General features: G+C 31.3%; 1 protein-coding gene across 4 annotated transcripts in view; it reads left to right on the forward strand.

Moving 5' to 3' along the window:
- Vps13b (vacuolar protein sorting 13 homolog B (yeast)) overlaps positions 1-16,678 on the forward strand; it is a 657,708-nt gene that overhangs the window by 272,915 nt on the left and 368,115 nt on the right. For all 4 annotated transcript variants that reach the window (XM_005381858.2, XM_005381857.2, XM_005381855.2 and 1 more), the window contains exon 23: positions 5,309-5,543. In XM_005381858.2, coding sequence (XP_005381915.1) covers positions 5,309-5,543 — 235 coding nt within the window. The remainder of the gene's footprint in view (positions 1-5,308; positions 5,544-16,678) is intronic.

Here is a 16,678-nt window from a genome sequence, read left to right on the forward strand (position 1 = left end):
TAGATTGAAATTCTCGCTGTTATTCTATAGCATCTTCTGCTTCTATTTTTTTCCTTTTTTGAAGAGGAGGAGACCATCTTGGTCCTTTACTTTTATCACTAATTCTATTAACCCTTTAGTGGACTACATCCTATATTTTATGTAGTTTTGATGTGATGCCACTGAAAATGCCTAAAGCAGTACACCATATGCTACTTAGGCTGGGTGAATTGAATTCTTTCTCCTAGGAAATTTCATATGGAGCACAAGCAGTGGTGAAATAGTCATATTCCATGGTAGTCCATGAACTCCCTGACTTATTGTCAGGATCAAATAGGAGTAGATATTTCGGGCCTTACATATGAACTGTCAGTTACTTTAATTATGAAAGAAAGTTTTTAAACATTTACCACTGGCAGTTTTGCACAGAGGACCACATTCTTATGTATAGGCATTCATCAAATGACAGCCATTTTACCCTGGTTTGTTAGAAGGAGGAAGTCTGGAATTGTATTCTAGGAAATTTTTCACGTCTTCCCTTGACAAGTTATTATAGAAAAAGTATAGAGATTTATAGTAGTCACTCTGAAAAGGAAAGTAAGGAGAATCAGTTTTGAGATTTTTAACTTAAGGCCCCAAACTGGATGTATTTCACTTTCTTACAATATTTTCATGACACATTAAGAATTTATAAAATAGGAAAATATTGTGGGTTTTACTTTGACTATTTGGTAATAGTTTGAATATTTGGTAAGGTATAAATGGAATACTTCTTATTTGAGGGCTCCTGTATACCTAAGAAAATAACAGCATTTTAAAATACACCTTTTGTAAATCTGTGAAGGCTGGTATATTGGATCTGGCAAATAATGGATGCTTATTTTTTTTATTTGACTTGTTTAGCAAATATTCTTGGTGATATTTGCTACATTAAATCTTTATATAAATTCTGTGATTTTTCTCTACTCATGATGAGGAAATGGAAGTTATGAAGACTGAACTTGTCAAAGTTCCCACAGTTGGAGTGACAAGGCTACTTAATTCATCACCCTATTAGACTGCCTCCTTGGAATGAAATTATGAGCAATATAAATAAAGCAGTTATTTTAAAATTTGATGATAATAACAATGTTTATGTTTTAAGATATACTGAGCAAATAGGCAAAGTATTTGATTTTTTCACATAATAGTAATAATACTTGTAAGTTGTTAACATGGAAACTGTTCTTATTTTAAGTGTTTTAAGGGCTGGAGTATAGTTTTGTCCCTGTATTCCTGACTTCCTGCTCAGTTCATAGTAGTTATTAAAGAATGCATTAGTAAAGAAAAAGCAATGTAAATGAAATACAACTTAAAATATTTATTTTCATTTTAAAATTGATTTTGAAGAATGAAATGCTTTCATATAAAAAAAATCTTGTTCTGGAGAAAGTTTTGAAAACGATTATTATCATTAAGTTTTCAAGTTGTAAATAAAGAAGAATATGTTATTTGGGAATAGGAAATAGTAACATTATTTAAAAGGGAATAATATTTAAAAACATTTACAGTATATGTGAAATGTTTTATTTAATAATGGCTGTTGTCTAATTAAGAATTTCAGATTAATGTGTAAATGAAACTTAGGTTTTTCTTTTAACTGAGTTGCAGCCACAATTATAGAACACATATATCAGAAAACTGTTTTCCAAACCTTACATATGAGTGGAGAGCATAATGGTATATATCTTTTCAATTGGCATGTTAACTTGAAAGAAGGAAAACATGCATTACAGTCATTATATTTATTAAAGTAAGAGTGCCAAATAATTTTTTCTTTATTGGTTTATGCTCAATATATGAAACTTAGATATGTAGCCCTCTTGACCTAATAGGAATCAAAATAGATGTGGTTCTATTTCAAGAATTTGTAATAATCCCTTCACTTTAACACATGAATGTGTTCAATATTGGCAAAGGAATGCGTTGCTACCAAAACTGAAACAAGATCCTTGAAACAGAAAGGATGTTGCCATGGAAAAATGAAGTAACAGTCAGTGCAGCTGTGATGCATTAATGAATAGGATATTTTTTTTAAAGATCATTTGTGTTTGGTGTGGCTCAGAGGGTCCCAACCAGATGGTTTCCATGAACATGATCTGACCCCCGGCTTGAGGACTTCTTACTGGCAGATTACTTCATTTTCTTTCCCTTGGATTGTCAGATCCTTACATTAATGCAGAATTTACTGCTGCAGATTTATATTCAGTAATATAAATCACTCAGCATTTTACATTAAAATCACAATTTTAGACATACAGTTTTAGCAGTTATTTTAAAAGTGTAAAAAGATTTATGTGATAGCTTCAATATATATGATAGTTGTAACTTTATAATAATTTGAGTGAGTTGGATTATACATACATATAAATATGTTTTGATTCTTATTAAAGGAATTCTGTCTCTGTATATATGAACGTTTATTTTTAAGAATTATATATATCATGCCAATGTACTAGTGACTCTATATATTGCTAAGATTGTTGAAATAATTGATTTTTGAATCAGTGGAATTTTGGGGTATTTTATTAATTTAGAAATTTTGGCACTATTATAATTTATTTCTAAGGTCAGATATGTGTATGTTTGTAGACGGTACCTCACATTTTATAGATCGTTTTTCAACATAGCATCAGTATATACTATGAAGTGTTAAATATTTTACTATTCATGTTTTGATTTTTAACTTGCATGAATAGAATATCTGCCCTTTTAAGTTGTGCAATTCACTAATGAATTATATTAAATATTTTAAAACAATAGCAATCTGTAATAATGTCAAATTTTTTTTTATTTTTGGAGACAAGTTCTCACTGTGTAATCCAGGCTGGTCCTGAACTCACTATTAGCCCAGGCTGACCTCGAAATCACAGCATTCCTCTTTCCTCACTCTCTCAAGTGGTGGTGTATGCCATCATACCTGGCAATGTACACTTGTTCCTATTTCAGAATAAATAATATAGACTGTGATAGTAAACCAACTATTACAAGATACTTAAATTGTCAAAGATGCAACATAAAATTTTAGAAGTATAATTGTCAACTCTGATTTCATAAATCAGTACATTTATTTTTGCCAAAATTTTCTTGTATTTTTTCTTCCTGAAACTTGTCACTTTGTCTTTGCCCAGAAATGTACAACAAACACACACACACAGTTTTACTTATTTTTAGATTTGCAAATTATTTATCATATCAAAGAATTCCAAACCTGTTACATATCATTATATTCTCATTAGTAAGTATATTAAAGAGAATAAAAAATAAAAATGCAAAAGGACCAATAGAAATGATACAGAGTTTTACTAAACAAGATGGTAGGAATTCACCAATGGTTGTTATGCTGCACATTGTTGTCTTTAAATTAGTTGTTTCGATTACCAGATATAACCATGTAAAATTGGTCAAAAAGTAAAAAAATTAGATATTCACTGTTCCTTTCAATAAACCATTAGACTTCAGCACTACAGTTATCCCACCTATATTTCTATATACATATATATATATTTTTTTTTTCCCTTCCTTCTTTCTTTGTCTTTCTCCTTTCCCTCATCCCAGTTGTTCTTTTCTTTATGGTTTAGTCAATCTTGTATTCTTACATCTGGTAATCTGAACACCTTTGTTGAAGATAACAATATGTAATATAACAGCCACTGTTAATTCCTGTCATTTTGTTCAGAAACCCTATATCATTTTTATTGATTTTGCTTTGTTTTGTTTTTGTCTGTGTTGTTGATATGTTGCATTTCTTCTTTTTTTAGTTCTGTCTTTAAAAGAATAAAAAAGAAGTGTATTAACCTTAAAAGTTATTATTTTACCCTTCCTTATTGTTTGAGAAATATAACCATTTGAAAATAGATGGAACTGGAGGATTGCATATGTTCTGTCATATATGGAAGCTTTGAATTTTTCTTTTCAACTTTAAAACTAGAAGATGGCTTCTCATGGACATGGTAGGGATGCAAGGAGAAGGGAAATGAGGAGAGCAAAAGAGGGTACTATGGAGGGTAGATATGATTAAAGCTATATATATATATATGAAAATGTTACAGTGAGATCCATTCATTTCTACATTTTTTTTTTTTTTTTTTGGTTTTCTCCGGTACCGGGAACCGAACTCACAACCTTGCGCTTGCCAGGCAGGCGCTTTTGCCGCTGAGCTAAATCCCCAGCCCCTCATTTCTACAATTAATTGTGATTGTACAATGACAATTTTAAAAAGCCAAACAGATTAGCCTCCTTGCTCCCTTGCTACTAGAATTTACTATAGTATCCAAGCACTTACGAAGAAAAAAAAGTTTTTTTAAATCACATTTTCAAATAACAGCTTCATGTGCTCTTTTTTTGTAGAACATCAACAAGTTGTAGTTTAGATTTTCTTAACAAATAATCTAGATCTGCTAGGCTGTTGAAGCAATTTAATAACATATGCACAAAATACTACTTTGGAAGAGCCAACTGAGATCAACAGATTTTGTGATATATTTTGTTCTTGAATTGGAAATTCACACTAAATTCAGTTTTTCAGTTTGGACTTCCTTAGCCTTAACTATGTAAAGACCTGATAATTTAAAATACTATGTTTAAGTAATTTTTAAGGGAGGCAAAATAATTTACATAAAAATCACAATTTAGGTAATAATTTGAAGGATGATAAAGCAAGAAATAGTGCTCCAATCTTGAAGATTTGTAATTTTTCTTATTTTAGGTATCACTTTCTCTGTATTAGCTATAATATATATGTATATTTACTTGAAATTTTGAAAACGTGTATGAAAAGAAATTATGTTACAGGAACATTCACCATTCATTCATAGTTCATTACTGTCATCTAGTGCTATAAAAGTTTCAACCTTTTTCTTATATTTTAGTCTGCAATTAAAAAATCTAAGTTCCAAAGTCATATAGAAACAGTTATACTTTTGTGTAAAAAGTAAAAGCAGTTTTAAGGCCCTGTTTGGTTGGTGTGAATAAACCCTCAGTGAATTACAAAAGGAGGAGAGTTCTCTCACCTTTTTTGGTAGAACATTTTATAACTCAGTTGTTTCCTTGAAAGAACTGTAAAAAGCAGGTAAATTTTCATCTTTTGACACTGGACGGTTTTGATCAAATTCATAGAATGTAAAATACATTTTCAAGTACTTGTTGGGTTTTTAGTAAACATAATTCAAAGACATATATAGGAGATGTTTCCATTTTTTGATTTGTCTGTTTATTCTCATGAAGATACTATATATTCAGTAGCATGTTTAGTCTGTCCTATTATTTTAATTCTCCTTTCCTTTTCTAGCTGGATGTACAGTCTTGTTGTGTGTTCATTCCAAATGATAGTCTACCTTCCCCAAGCACAATTGTATGTGGTGACATTCCTGGAACAGTAAGAAGTTGGTACCATGGACAACCCAGTATGCCAGGAACACTTGTCCTCTGTTTACCTCAAATAAAGATTATTAGTGCTGGCCACAAATATATGGAACCTCTGCAGGAAATCCCATTTGTCATCCCACGACCAATCATTGAAGAAGGTACATTAAGAAAATTATTCTTATGGTTAATTCTTCATATTTTGGGGGTTTTAAAAAGTTTACTTGTATACATGTAAATTAGTCTTCTCACTGACACATTTTCATGACCCAAGTAAATAAACTCATATCATTTACTGCTATTCATACCTTTTATCCAGCCATATATTCATATATGTAAGTGTAAATTGTTTGTAAAAGATCATATGCAGTGTAGAAGAATCACTAAATGTAAACATAGGATAATTATCTTGGAAAGAAAGTTGCCTTTGGATGTTTATATTAGGTGGAATAAAGAATACTAAAAAGGTTGAGTTTAATTGAAATCAAGAGGTATAAATGAATATATGTAAAAATTGAAAATGTATTATTTTTCTCAAGTATAATGTATTTTAAATTTCTGATTTATTTATTTATTTATTTATTTATTTATTTATTTATTTGGTTTTTCTCCGGTACCGGGAACCGAACTCACGACCTTACGCTTGCCAGGCAGGCGCTTTGCCGCTGAGCTAAATCCCCAGCCCCTCTGATTTATTTATACAAAGCAAAAGTTGTGTAATTATTAGAGCCATGATTTTTTTCCAGTCCTTAGTTGATTTCTTATATTGCAGTGTCTTAAGTTCTAAATTCTTACGCTTTCAAACCTTGACACATTAATTTCAAACAAAATCTGAACCTGGAAAAGTTTTGAGTCACAAAGTAAGTAATGTGAATCTATATTTTAATAACAAGACTCAAGTTTTTGACAGCGCTAAATGCGTCACCACCTTGTTCATATTATTAGCATGTAAGTATATGCATCCTCCTATATTCAGATTACTGTATGTACTGCCTGTCACTGAAAAGTGGACAACCTGGACAATTTTGGCTCCAACTTTGATGCAATTTGCCTTTCTTTTCTCTGCACAGAAATATCCTTTGAAATCCAGTTTGCTTAACAGATGTGAGCAGTGCATCAGGGTTATTAGTCCTTGATAATATGAATACTTTATCATTATAGAATTTTAAGGATTAAAGGAATCTCCTATTAAAAACTTTTAATGTAATCTTTGTTTTGATAGGGATCATTTCTCTTAGCATATGCAATATATTTGTTATTTACTATGAGCTTTTGTTATTAAGAATTCTTTATTACAAAACTAATTGTATAGCATATCAAAGTATGTTAATCTCAAATTGTGTTTGGGAATGTTCCCTATTTTACTTTAAATTCTAAAATAATTTTTAAGATTGAAATGATTTGTTCCTGTATTTTTAATTAAAACCTACTAATATTCATATAACAGCTTTTTTGTATGCCATAAAATTTTTCTTTTTAAAGTATTCAATTGTATAATCATTAATATGTTCATGACTTTCTGCAAATAATATCACTGTAGAATTTCAGAACAGTTTTGTATACAACAAAGAAATATACTATAGAAGTCTCTCCTGGTTCTTTTTCTCTTCTGACCCTGGCAGTCACCAGTCTATTTCATGTCTTTCTAATTTTGCCTATTTTAGACATTTGATATAAATGAAATCATACTGTATGTGATCTTTTGTCATTGGTGTCTTTCACCGTTTATGGTATTTCAAGACTGACTTGTGTTAATAACAATCTTCATTCTTTTTATGAGTGAATAGTACTCCCTTGTATGGATAGATGCCACATTCTCATTGCACATTTATCAACTGAGGGACATTTGGATTATTTCTATGTTTTGGCTTTCATGAAAAAAATTCTAGTATAAATATTCTTTTATATATTTTTACATGGATATGTTTTAATTCCTATTAAGTATATAACCTTGATTAGAATTGTTAGTTCATATGATTACTCTTATATTTAAGTTTTTGAGGCATTGCTAATGTTGTTCAAAGTGTCTATACCTTTATATAAACAATGTATGAAGATTCTAATTTCTCCATTATTTTGTCCCTTTGTTATTGTCTGTTTTGTATACTTCAAGCCTTTCTAGGGGATATGAAGTAGTAACTCACTGTGGTTTCGATTTTTATCTCATTGTGGTTTTGATTTTTATTTCCCTAAATAAGTAATAATGTTGAGCATCTTTTGCTGTATCTGTTAGCCATTGGTATATCTTCTTAAATATTTTCTTCTATTCACTTGTTTCATCCACATTTTTAGTTGCATTACTCCCTTCTTACAGTTGAGTTGTGAAAATTCTTCTTATAGTCTGGATTCTAAGCTTTTTTCAGATGCAGGATTTACAGTTATTTTCTCCCATTCTATGGATTGTATGTTTTACGTTCTTTATATCTTTTACTTTGATATCTTTATATTTTTAATTCTGCTTTTCCATTCTATATCAGAAGGTACTTCCTCATTATTACTGTTTTTGCTATTAGAAATTAATAATTATTTTCAAAATTAAGTGTAGTTCTAGAAATATTACTATACATATTTAAGTTGTTAAAGTATAGGGTACTTCAGTCTCACCTCTTCCTTAGCAGCATCACTCTTAAAGCATTTTAATCCTTTTCTCCAGATTAACTCATTATCACAGTCACATTTTCACCATGGCTTTAATTTTAAAAACTTCTTAAGATTTTCATTTAGTTTTATGGTTGTTTAGATTTGGCGTGTGTATTAGTAGTTTAGGACTTAGTAAAGTTTTTCACTAAGGGGCCAGATAGTAAACATATTTTGTTTTTTTCCAGTATACTCAACTTTTATTTACAAAATCTGTTGGTTGGCCACATTTGATCATATAACACTCTCTCTAACACCTGTATTGAGGCTTTAGTAGTCATTTCTTTTCATAGTTCATTCCCTCCTTCTGTCTCTGTGGTTTTAATTGCTGCCTGAGGCATGTCCTTTAGGATCTCTTTTTGTGGTAGTGTAATATTAGCAAACTCAGCTTCGTTTGAAAATATTTTTATTTTGACTTCCTTTGTGAAAGCTATTTTTCTCAAAAAAAAAAAACCCTCTATAAATGATTCCTGTTTATACCTGTTTTTTTCTTGATGGATATTACTGTGCTGACACTTCCTTTTCATTGACCTGAGTGATCCAGTCTTATTTTGTGTTTCCTCGAAGGTAGTTCGTCCCTTCTCTCTGGCTGCTTTCAGAACTTTCTTAATCTTTGTATTTTAATGTTGCTGTCTTTTAAGGATTCTGTAATTTTACATATATGTACAGTATATATTATTTTTTGATCTATTTTCCCTGTTGGTTCTTTGCTGTTTTATATTTTTTCTCTTTGATTTGGATGGCCTTCATTCTGTGTAGTTTCTTTAATATATATTTTCAGTTCATTAACTTTCTTTTCAGTTGTCGTTCATGTACTGTTAAAAGTTGTTCATTGAATTTTGCCTAAACATTCATAGAAGTCTAGTAGTATATCCATTCAGAAAGCTGTGCAACACTTAGTGAATAACTGAATGGTTTTTATAACACACATGGTACCAGAATCTGAATCAAAATCAAGAATATTCCCAGCACTCAGGTAAACTCTAGGCCTTTGGTAGTCATGGTTTCTTCAGAGAAACATTGTATCTTAACCTTTAAAACCATAAACTAGTTTCTCTTTTGGGGACTGCGTACCACTTCAGTTTTTATATTTTTACTTAGATTATTTAAAAAACATTTTATTCCTGTTTCCAAAGCTTCTTTTTATTTCTTCATACCCAAAACTTTTTAACATTATTGTTCAATTTCTGTACATCTTCCTGTGATGCCTAGTATTACATGTGTATTTCATGTTGGTTCTTTTATTAATTACTTACACTGGAGATCTCTTCTAGCAATATTTTATAGCATGAAAAATTCCTTCTGTAGAAGTTTGGATTTAATTTTGATATATTAGAGCACTACCAGGTAACAACTAATTAGATGAGATTGGGCACATTCAGGGTGGTATGGCCGTAGACAGTAACAACTATTAAAATTAAATATTTAATTATAATTTTTATGGCACTTAATTGTGAGTTTGTTTGGTTTTGTTTTTTCCTATGTTCGGGTTTATATTTCTGTTAGCATTTGCAAAAAAGCTCATCTAGAAAGGGAAGAATATGATGATTTTATTTGTAGCTTACCATAACATTAATATTATAACTATTTGCACACCAAATTTATAGTCTGTTACTTTCTGCACTGCAAAATGGGCTTTGCGCTCTAAGTCAACCTTAGTTGTGACCACAGATGTCTTATATTATTAATTTTGAAGTACTTCACTCACTCTGCTTACCTCTGATTTTCTGGTTTTACATAGTCCCTCACTTTACAAACTGCTACTTTTTTGAAATTAATTTTTGAATTTAAGAGAATATCTTTTGTGTATATGAGTATATAAACTATGTAAAGTTTATACTTCATATAATTTATAAATATATTTATCACTTTTGTTTTTAGCAAAAAGACCATCTAGGCACCAAGTCTACTATATTGCTGTAAATAGAATACCACATGAATTTTTAAAAATGATGTTGTGAAAATATACTGTATATTTTCTAATAAATTTTATAAAAAGATTGATGCATACTATCTACCGTTCTTTATCTTTTTTATATTCATATAAAGTCACACCTATTCCTACAAAGCCCTTGTCAACTACTACTGCATGTCCTTTTCATATTATTATAAATTATTTTATTCTCATCTTGTTTCAAAAATACATTCTAAATGACTTTTTAGAAGTTTCCATCTTTAAATCTTTATGCTGTTATGGTGCCTGATTTTTTTTCAAAAAATGAGAGAGCAATTTAGTATATTTTGGACTTAAAAAAATATCACATACCAGATTCAGAGTGTATATTCATACTTGTAGGAGAATATAGAATGAGTATATAATCAATGCTGAAATGTGAAATAGAACAATTGTTAAACTATAAGGTTATTCTCATTAGCCAAATTTATGCCGAGGAAGAGCTATTTCAAGATATTTAAATTCTTAGGTCTTAAAAATCTACAAGTACTAACTTAAGTGACTATATTTTGTCTTTTCTTCTGTTTCAGTGGGGTTTTATGAAAATATTTAGGATTAACCCTTTGGTGCATACAGTTAGTACATAAATTTATTTACTGTTTATCATTACATGTATTAATATTTCTCTAATAACCCTTTGGTGCATACAGTTAGTATTAACCCTTTGGTGCATACAGTTAGTACCTAAATTTATTTACTGTTTATCATTACATGTGTTAATATTTCTCTAATATATAGAGAAAGATGGGATCTAAGAATATATTTACTTGTTTCACCAGTTTTCCAGGAGTCCTCCTGTTTTCACCATCTCTCATGCATTCTTTTTCAAATATGCTTGAATATTGGAACCTGTTGTGGGACTGATGTCATGCTGGAACACGTTCTTTTGTAGCTTGCCTGTCTTGTCCTCAGTCATTTACTACTTATTTGTACACTTGAAATGTTTAAAAATTTTGTAGTATCTTAATTATTGTCATATCCTCTCTCTTCTGTGTAGTCCTTTTTGATTTTTAATGTTTTCCCCTGTCATTTAGTTTCTTTCAGAATATAAATATTTCTAATCACTCATGTTCTAAAAGATATAGAATGCCTAAATCCCTAACTGTAGTCCCTAATGTCTAAATCCCTACCTTTAAAGTCTGCTTCTCTGATATTGTAGTTCAGTAAATGCTTTTTGATGAGTACAGACGTTGGGATAATGTAGGAAAATTTGGGATTAAGTAAATTAGTTAGATATTACATCTTTCTCCTGAAATTGCTTAGAAGAAACATAAATATTGGAACCAGTACAATGGTGATATGTATAGAGATATGGACAGAACAGAGCAATACTTAAAAGGTTAAAAAAAAAAACCCTCTCCAAACTTAGTGACTGTGGAATAGTTTTAAATAGTGAAGGAGAGGAATATCTCTGCTTCCTAGGTTAGATTTCTTCGTAGACATTTGTATAGTTAATACCTGTGTCATGGTTGTTATAAAGGAAGAAATTCAGTTTCCAGTGCACTGTGGAGTGGATGAATTTAGTTTGATGGGTATTGTGAAGGACTGTGACATATTCAGATAAGTAGATCTAAATGAACTGTTGAATGTACTCAGATCTGGAGTTCAAAACAGAAGTTGTTGTTAGAGATATAGCAGGGTAGCAAGGAAAAACGTTAAAAAAAGATGAGATGATACGAAGTCAATTATGTAGTGACAAGTTAAGTGGTATCTACGTATATAACAAGGATTGAGCACTAATGTTCATGGGATAAGAATAAAGAATCCGTTATAGAAACTACAAATAAAAGGAAAGCAAAGGAAACGTCCAAAGACATTCTTATAGAGAAGACATAGTATTAGATCATTTGTAAATATAACACAGATGCTTAATAAAGACTAAAAAGTGGGGCTGGGGATTTAGCTCAGTGGCACAGTGCCTGCCTGACAAGCGCAAGGTCATGAGTTCAATTCCCAGTACTGGAAAAAAACCAAGACTAAAAAGTATCAGAGGAATCTGACAGTTTTAGGTCGTTGGCTTTTCTTAACACAATATATCCAGAAACTGATGTTAATACAAAGCAAGTGCAGATAGCTTGAGGAATGTAAACAAAATGAAGGACTCATACAATAAAACCTTAGAATTTTTTCCATTTTGTTTTTAATTATTTGAGAAAGACATGAGAAAGGGGATCAAGATAGAAAAAAAGATGTAAGTAGATAGGTAGGTGGATTAGATTAGATTAGTAGATAGATCAATAGATCGATTGATAGATATTCTTCAGTTTTAAGCAGTAGGAACAAAGTCGGAATAATTTAAGCAAAAATGGAACATACGTGTATATTCTTCTATAGAAAACAACTTTAACTGTTATTTAAAATTTTCAGTGTTAATCCTACTTTTGACTCAGTTTTGAAAATTTTATTTTCAATGAAAGCTTTCATATCTTTGTCTTGTTTTTTTGGCTTGTCTTTTTAATTTCTGAGAAATTATTTTTCTTTTTTTGTTATTGCTGGATAATAATTTTGGAGTTCTAAATTCGTAGTAAAATGATAGTTCTTTGAAACTAGCTTTTTAGAGTCCTGATGGAGGGAGCCATAGACAATAGTTTCCTGAATAACTAAAGTTGTATATTTCAAGTCCCTTATCATTGTGGAAATATTTTGGCATATGATATATGTTGCTTTGATTTAAGCAGAAAATAAGACACAGAATTCAGTTATTTAAAAGCTGTTCAAAAATTGCTCAGCATTGTCATTATTAATGCCACCAGAATAAGTGCAATAAAATGAGAATTTTTAGTTCCTATGTTAAAACTTTCTCAATATCTTAAAACATCATCAAATATAATTGCTGGAATCTTTGAAACAGTCTTCATCTTGAGAGTCAGTGACTTGAAACAGAGTTCTAAGAATATCTCTTTTTCCTTTAATTCCTAAACACACACCAGTGGTGGTGTTTATGGCCCGTGTGCTGCAGCAGGCTGTTTGTATCATTGAAAGCTCTAAAATGTTCACCATCACTGACCTAGACTATTATTTCCTCCTCACATCTTTTCTATATTCCTTAGATCCCCAACCTCTTTCCTATTTCTTTATCTGTCCACATTTTTCCATATCTGTCCCTTTCATTTAACAAATATCTTTGTAACAAACAGAAATATATGCACCTACCATGTAGCAGACACAGAGAACACAGATTTGAACAATATAGACATGCTGCCTGCTTTCTGATATTTTTCAAGCTTCTAAGGAAAATTGTTCCTTTGCAAAGGACTGTAGGGATTAAATAAGGTAATATATGAGTACTTTAAATAATACCTGTTACATAGTAAGTGCTCAATAAAAGTTGTTATAATTATGAACATCCAACTAGTATTTCCAGTTTCTAGTGCCAGGTTTCTAATTTCTTGTGAAATTGGAGTCCCTAGAACTGTATTGTTCCTGGAATATTGCAGTGTTCCTGGAATACTGTATGGAACCCAATTCTGTAATTGACATAGAACCCTTTTTTTAATTCACTCACATAAAAGCATTCAAGAACAAATTACTCAGTTTGCCTAATACTCTATGTCTTACTCTAGAGAGAGAGGACCAGTACTGATTATTTAGTATTGAACAGTTTTTGAAATACCTATGAGTCTCCTAGATATTTTCGTACTTTAGCATTTGTGCTACAAAATATTTATTTCTGGCCCTTTAACTCTCTCTTTTATCTTCTAATCAAAGTGATTTCAAATATTTCTCCCTTTCTCATACATTTTTGATACTTGAAATCCCTTTTATGACTTCCTGTGAGTTTAGGATTAATGTTAAAATCTTTAACGTGACCCACAAGGCTGTGTATGAGTTGCCTCTGCCTCACCCCATAATTATTGCAGTTCTCCCCATTGCATGTTGTTACCCAGCTCTACCGTTGGTAGCCTTTCTAGGGTTGTTTGTTTGTTATGCTGTTCCCTGGACTAGCATGGCACCGTCCTATCACCAGGGATATTAGCACCTGGCTTCCTTCTTCCACATCTCCTAGGCTTCCTTAGTATTCTTTGGGTTTCAGGATATTTCATTTATCAGGCCCTCCAATTCTGTGGCTTCATTGTACCCCATTTTACTATTTTTATTACCTTCATCCCCATTTTAATTATTTTTGCTCAGGATCTGATTACTCTACTAGGACAAAGAGAACAGAATGTATTACCTCTTATGGTTCTTTCCCCATAATCTAGTGTAATATATGGTACAGAAGAGGCACTCTCTATGTAGCTGTAGACCAGGTGAAGTTTTCCAGCTATTCATCATAAATAATCATAAATAATGTTTGGTTATTATAAGAAGAATCATTTAAAATTAATAGATACTGTCTAATTTGTTTTAATACCTGTGTAGGACTGAAAAAGAACTCCTGATGATATTAAGAAATAAAATGTAAATTTAAAAAAGTATTGCAGAGACAGTTAATAGAATGAACAAGAGGAGTTTTCAATGTTAAATTCAAAACTCTTTTTATAATTCTAAAGTTCAAAATGAGGGACTGTTTGTTGAAATGTGTCATCTGATTTCAATTGCCATGGAAAGAGGGAGATGATCTTTTTTATAGCCACATCCAGTCTATATAGGGTGTTTGGGTCAAAATCAACATCCTGAGTTTCATTGGGGAGCACTTACAGTGAGCCTTGCAGATGTAATTTGCTACATCCAGCCAACACCTCTGAGCAGATGGGTTTCTACAGTGTGCCTAGCAGAGGTTTGTTTTTTCTTCTTTGAAAAAGTTGCCTGTGACTTTAATAAAATATTTTGACAGAAATGGAATATTGAGATCATTTATATATTAAAACTTTGATGTCGGATTTAGTGAGTTTTAATAGAAACTGATGTGAAAATTATTCAGCATCTATGACAAACATGAATGCTATTTTTGTGTGTAATGGCTTGTTCACCTTAATAGTTTATGTATTATTTCATTTTAGGGTTTTTAAAATCACAGTTTCGTAATCCCAATTTCCATTTGTTCTCAAAAATGGTGATGTAATATAGTAACACGGCTCTGTGCCAGTTTTAGTAAGTTTGACTTTAATCCTTAAACCACATATGTAAATAGGAGTCCTTTGGAGAGAACAGGAAGCTCAGAAAGGGACTCAGATTTGTTTCTAATGATGATAACCTTTTCAAATAAATGCCTTGGAAAAATTCATGTGCGTATGACATGTAAAATCTAACTTTTGAAGTACCTAAATATAGTGAATATAATTGCTATAGATGTTATTCTCCTCTTAGTAGGTCAGTGCAACCTGCTTCTGAGTTATTTACCCATAGTTTCTCTGGCCTTTTAAAATTATATATTTTTAGAGTACTTTTAGGATTACAGCACAATCAAGAGGAGAATACAGAGATATCCCATATACATCTTGCCCTCACTCATGCACAATTTCTCCATTATCTGTATCCCCACTGGAATGATACATTTTTCACAACTAAAGAATGTACATTGACGTGCAAACTTTATATACCTGACGGCTCATTCTTGGCATATATTTTGTGTGTTTAGAGAAACAGTTAATGATACAGTCCCACCATTATGGTATCATGCACAGTATTTTCATTTCCGTGAAATTCTCTGTGCACCATTTATTCATTCTTTGTCTTTTTTTCCATCCCATGTTCTAGCTCATACTGATGTTTTTGCTGTCTCCATAGCTTTACCCGTTCTAGATGTCATATAGTTGGAATAATGCAGTGTGTAGCATTTCCACATTCACTTCTTTGATTTAGTAGTATGCATATTCCTTTTGTGTCTTCTCATGGCCTAATGCTTTTTTTCTTTTCAGTGCTGACTAGTATTTTGTTGTTTAGATGTATGAAAGTTTATCCAGTCACCTGCTGAGAGACATCTTGATTGCTGCCATGTTTGGGCAGTTGTGGACTAAACTGCCAGAAACACCTGTGTAGTGTATTGTGTGAGTTTTCAACTCCTCTGTATACAGCTGCGGAATCATATACTAAGAGTACATACAGTTTTCTAAGAAACTGCCAAACTGTCTTCAAGGGAGCTGTACAATTTTGTGTGACCACTGGCAAACAGTGAATGTTTCTGTTGTTCCGCACCCTCTCCAGCATATGGTGTTGTCAGTGTTTCGGCCTTTGTAATCACTGTGTAATAATACCTTGTTTTAATTTACATTTTCCTGATGAGATGATACGAAGTATCTTTTCGTATGCTTATTGTCCATCTCTGTGCATGCTTTAGTGAAGTGTGTGTAGAACCTGAAAGAGTAAATAAAATCTAGAAGGTACAATAGATAGTATGACAGGGAAACCAACTGCTCAATAGGGAAGAACGACTGTGGTTAGAAAGGAGAAAGGAAAGAAAGAAGGCAGGGAAAATACATATATATACACAAGAGATAGCTAAGATAACTGTAGTACTAATTTCTATTGGTTTATTGAAAGGAACAGTTAATGTTTAATTGTTTGGCCAATCTTGCATACCTATATCTGGTAATCAGAGCAACTATTTTGAAGATAACAATAAATAATACAACAACCATTATAGATTTTCTATCATCTTGTTTTGAAATTCTGTATCATTTTTATTGTTTTTGTGTTCCTTTGTTTTTGTTCTTCTCTTTTTAAAATGAAAAAAATATTTTTGGTTCTTAATGTTAAGTTTAAGATGTTTGTGTATTTTGGATAATAGTTCTTATCAGAAGTCTTTTGAAAATATTTTCTCAG

This window comes from Chinchilla lanigera, unplaced genomic scaffold (genome assembly GCF_000276665.1).
Source record: "Chinchilla lanigera isolate Chin_1 unplaced genomic scaffold, ChiLan1.0 scaffold00016, whole genome shotgun sequence".
NCBI classification, from domain to species: Eukaryota; Metazoa; Chordata; class Mammalia; order Rodentia; family Chinchillidae; genus Chinchilla; species Chinchilla lanigera.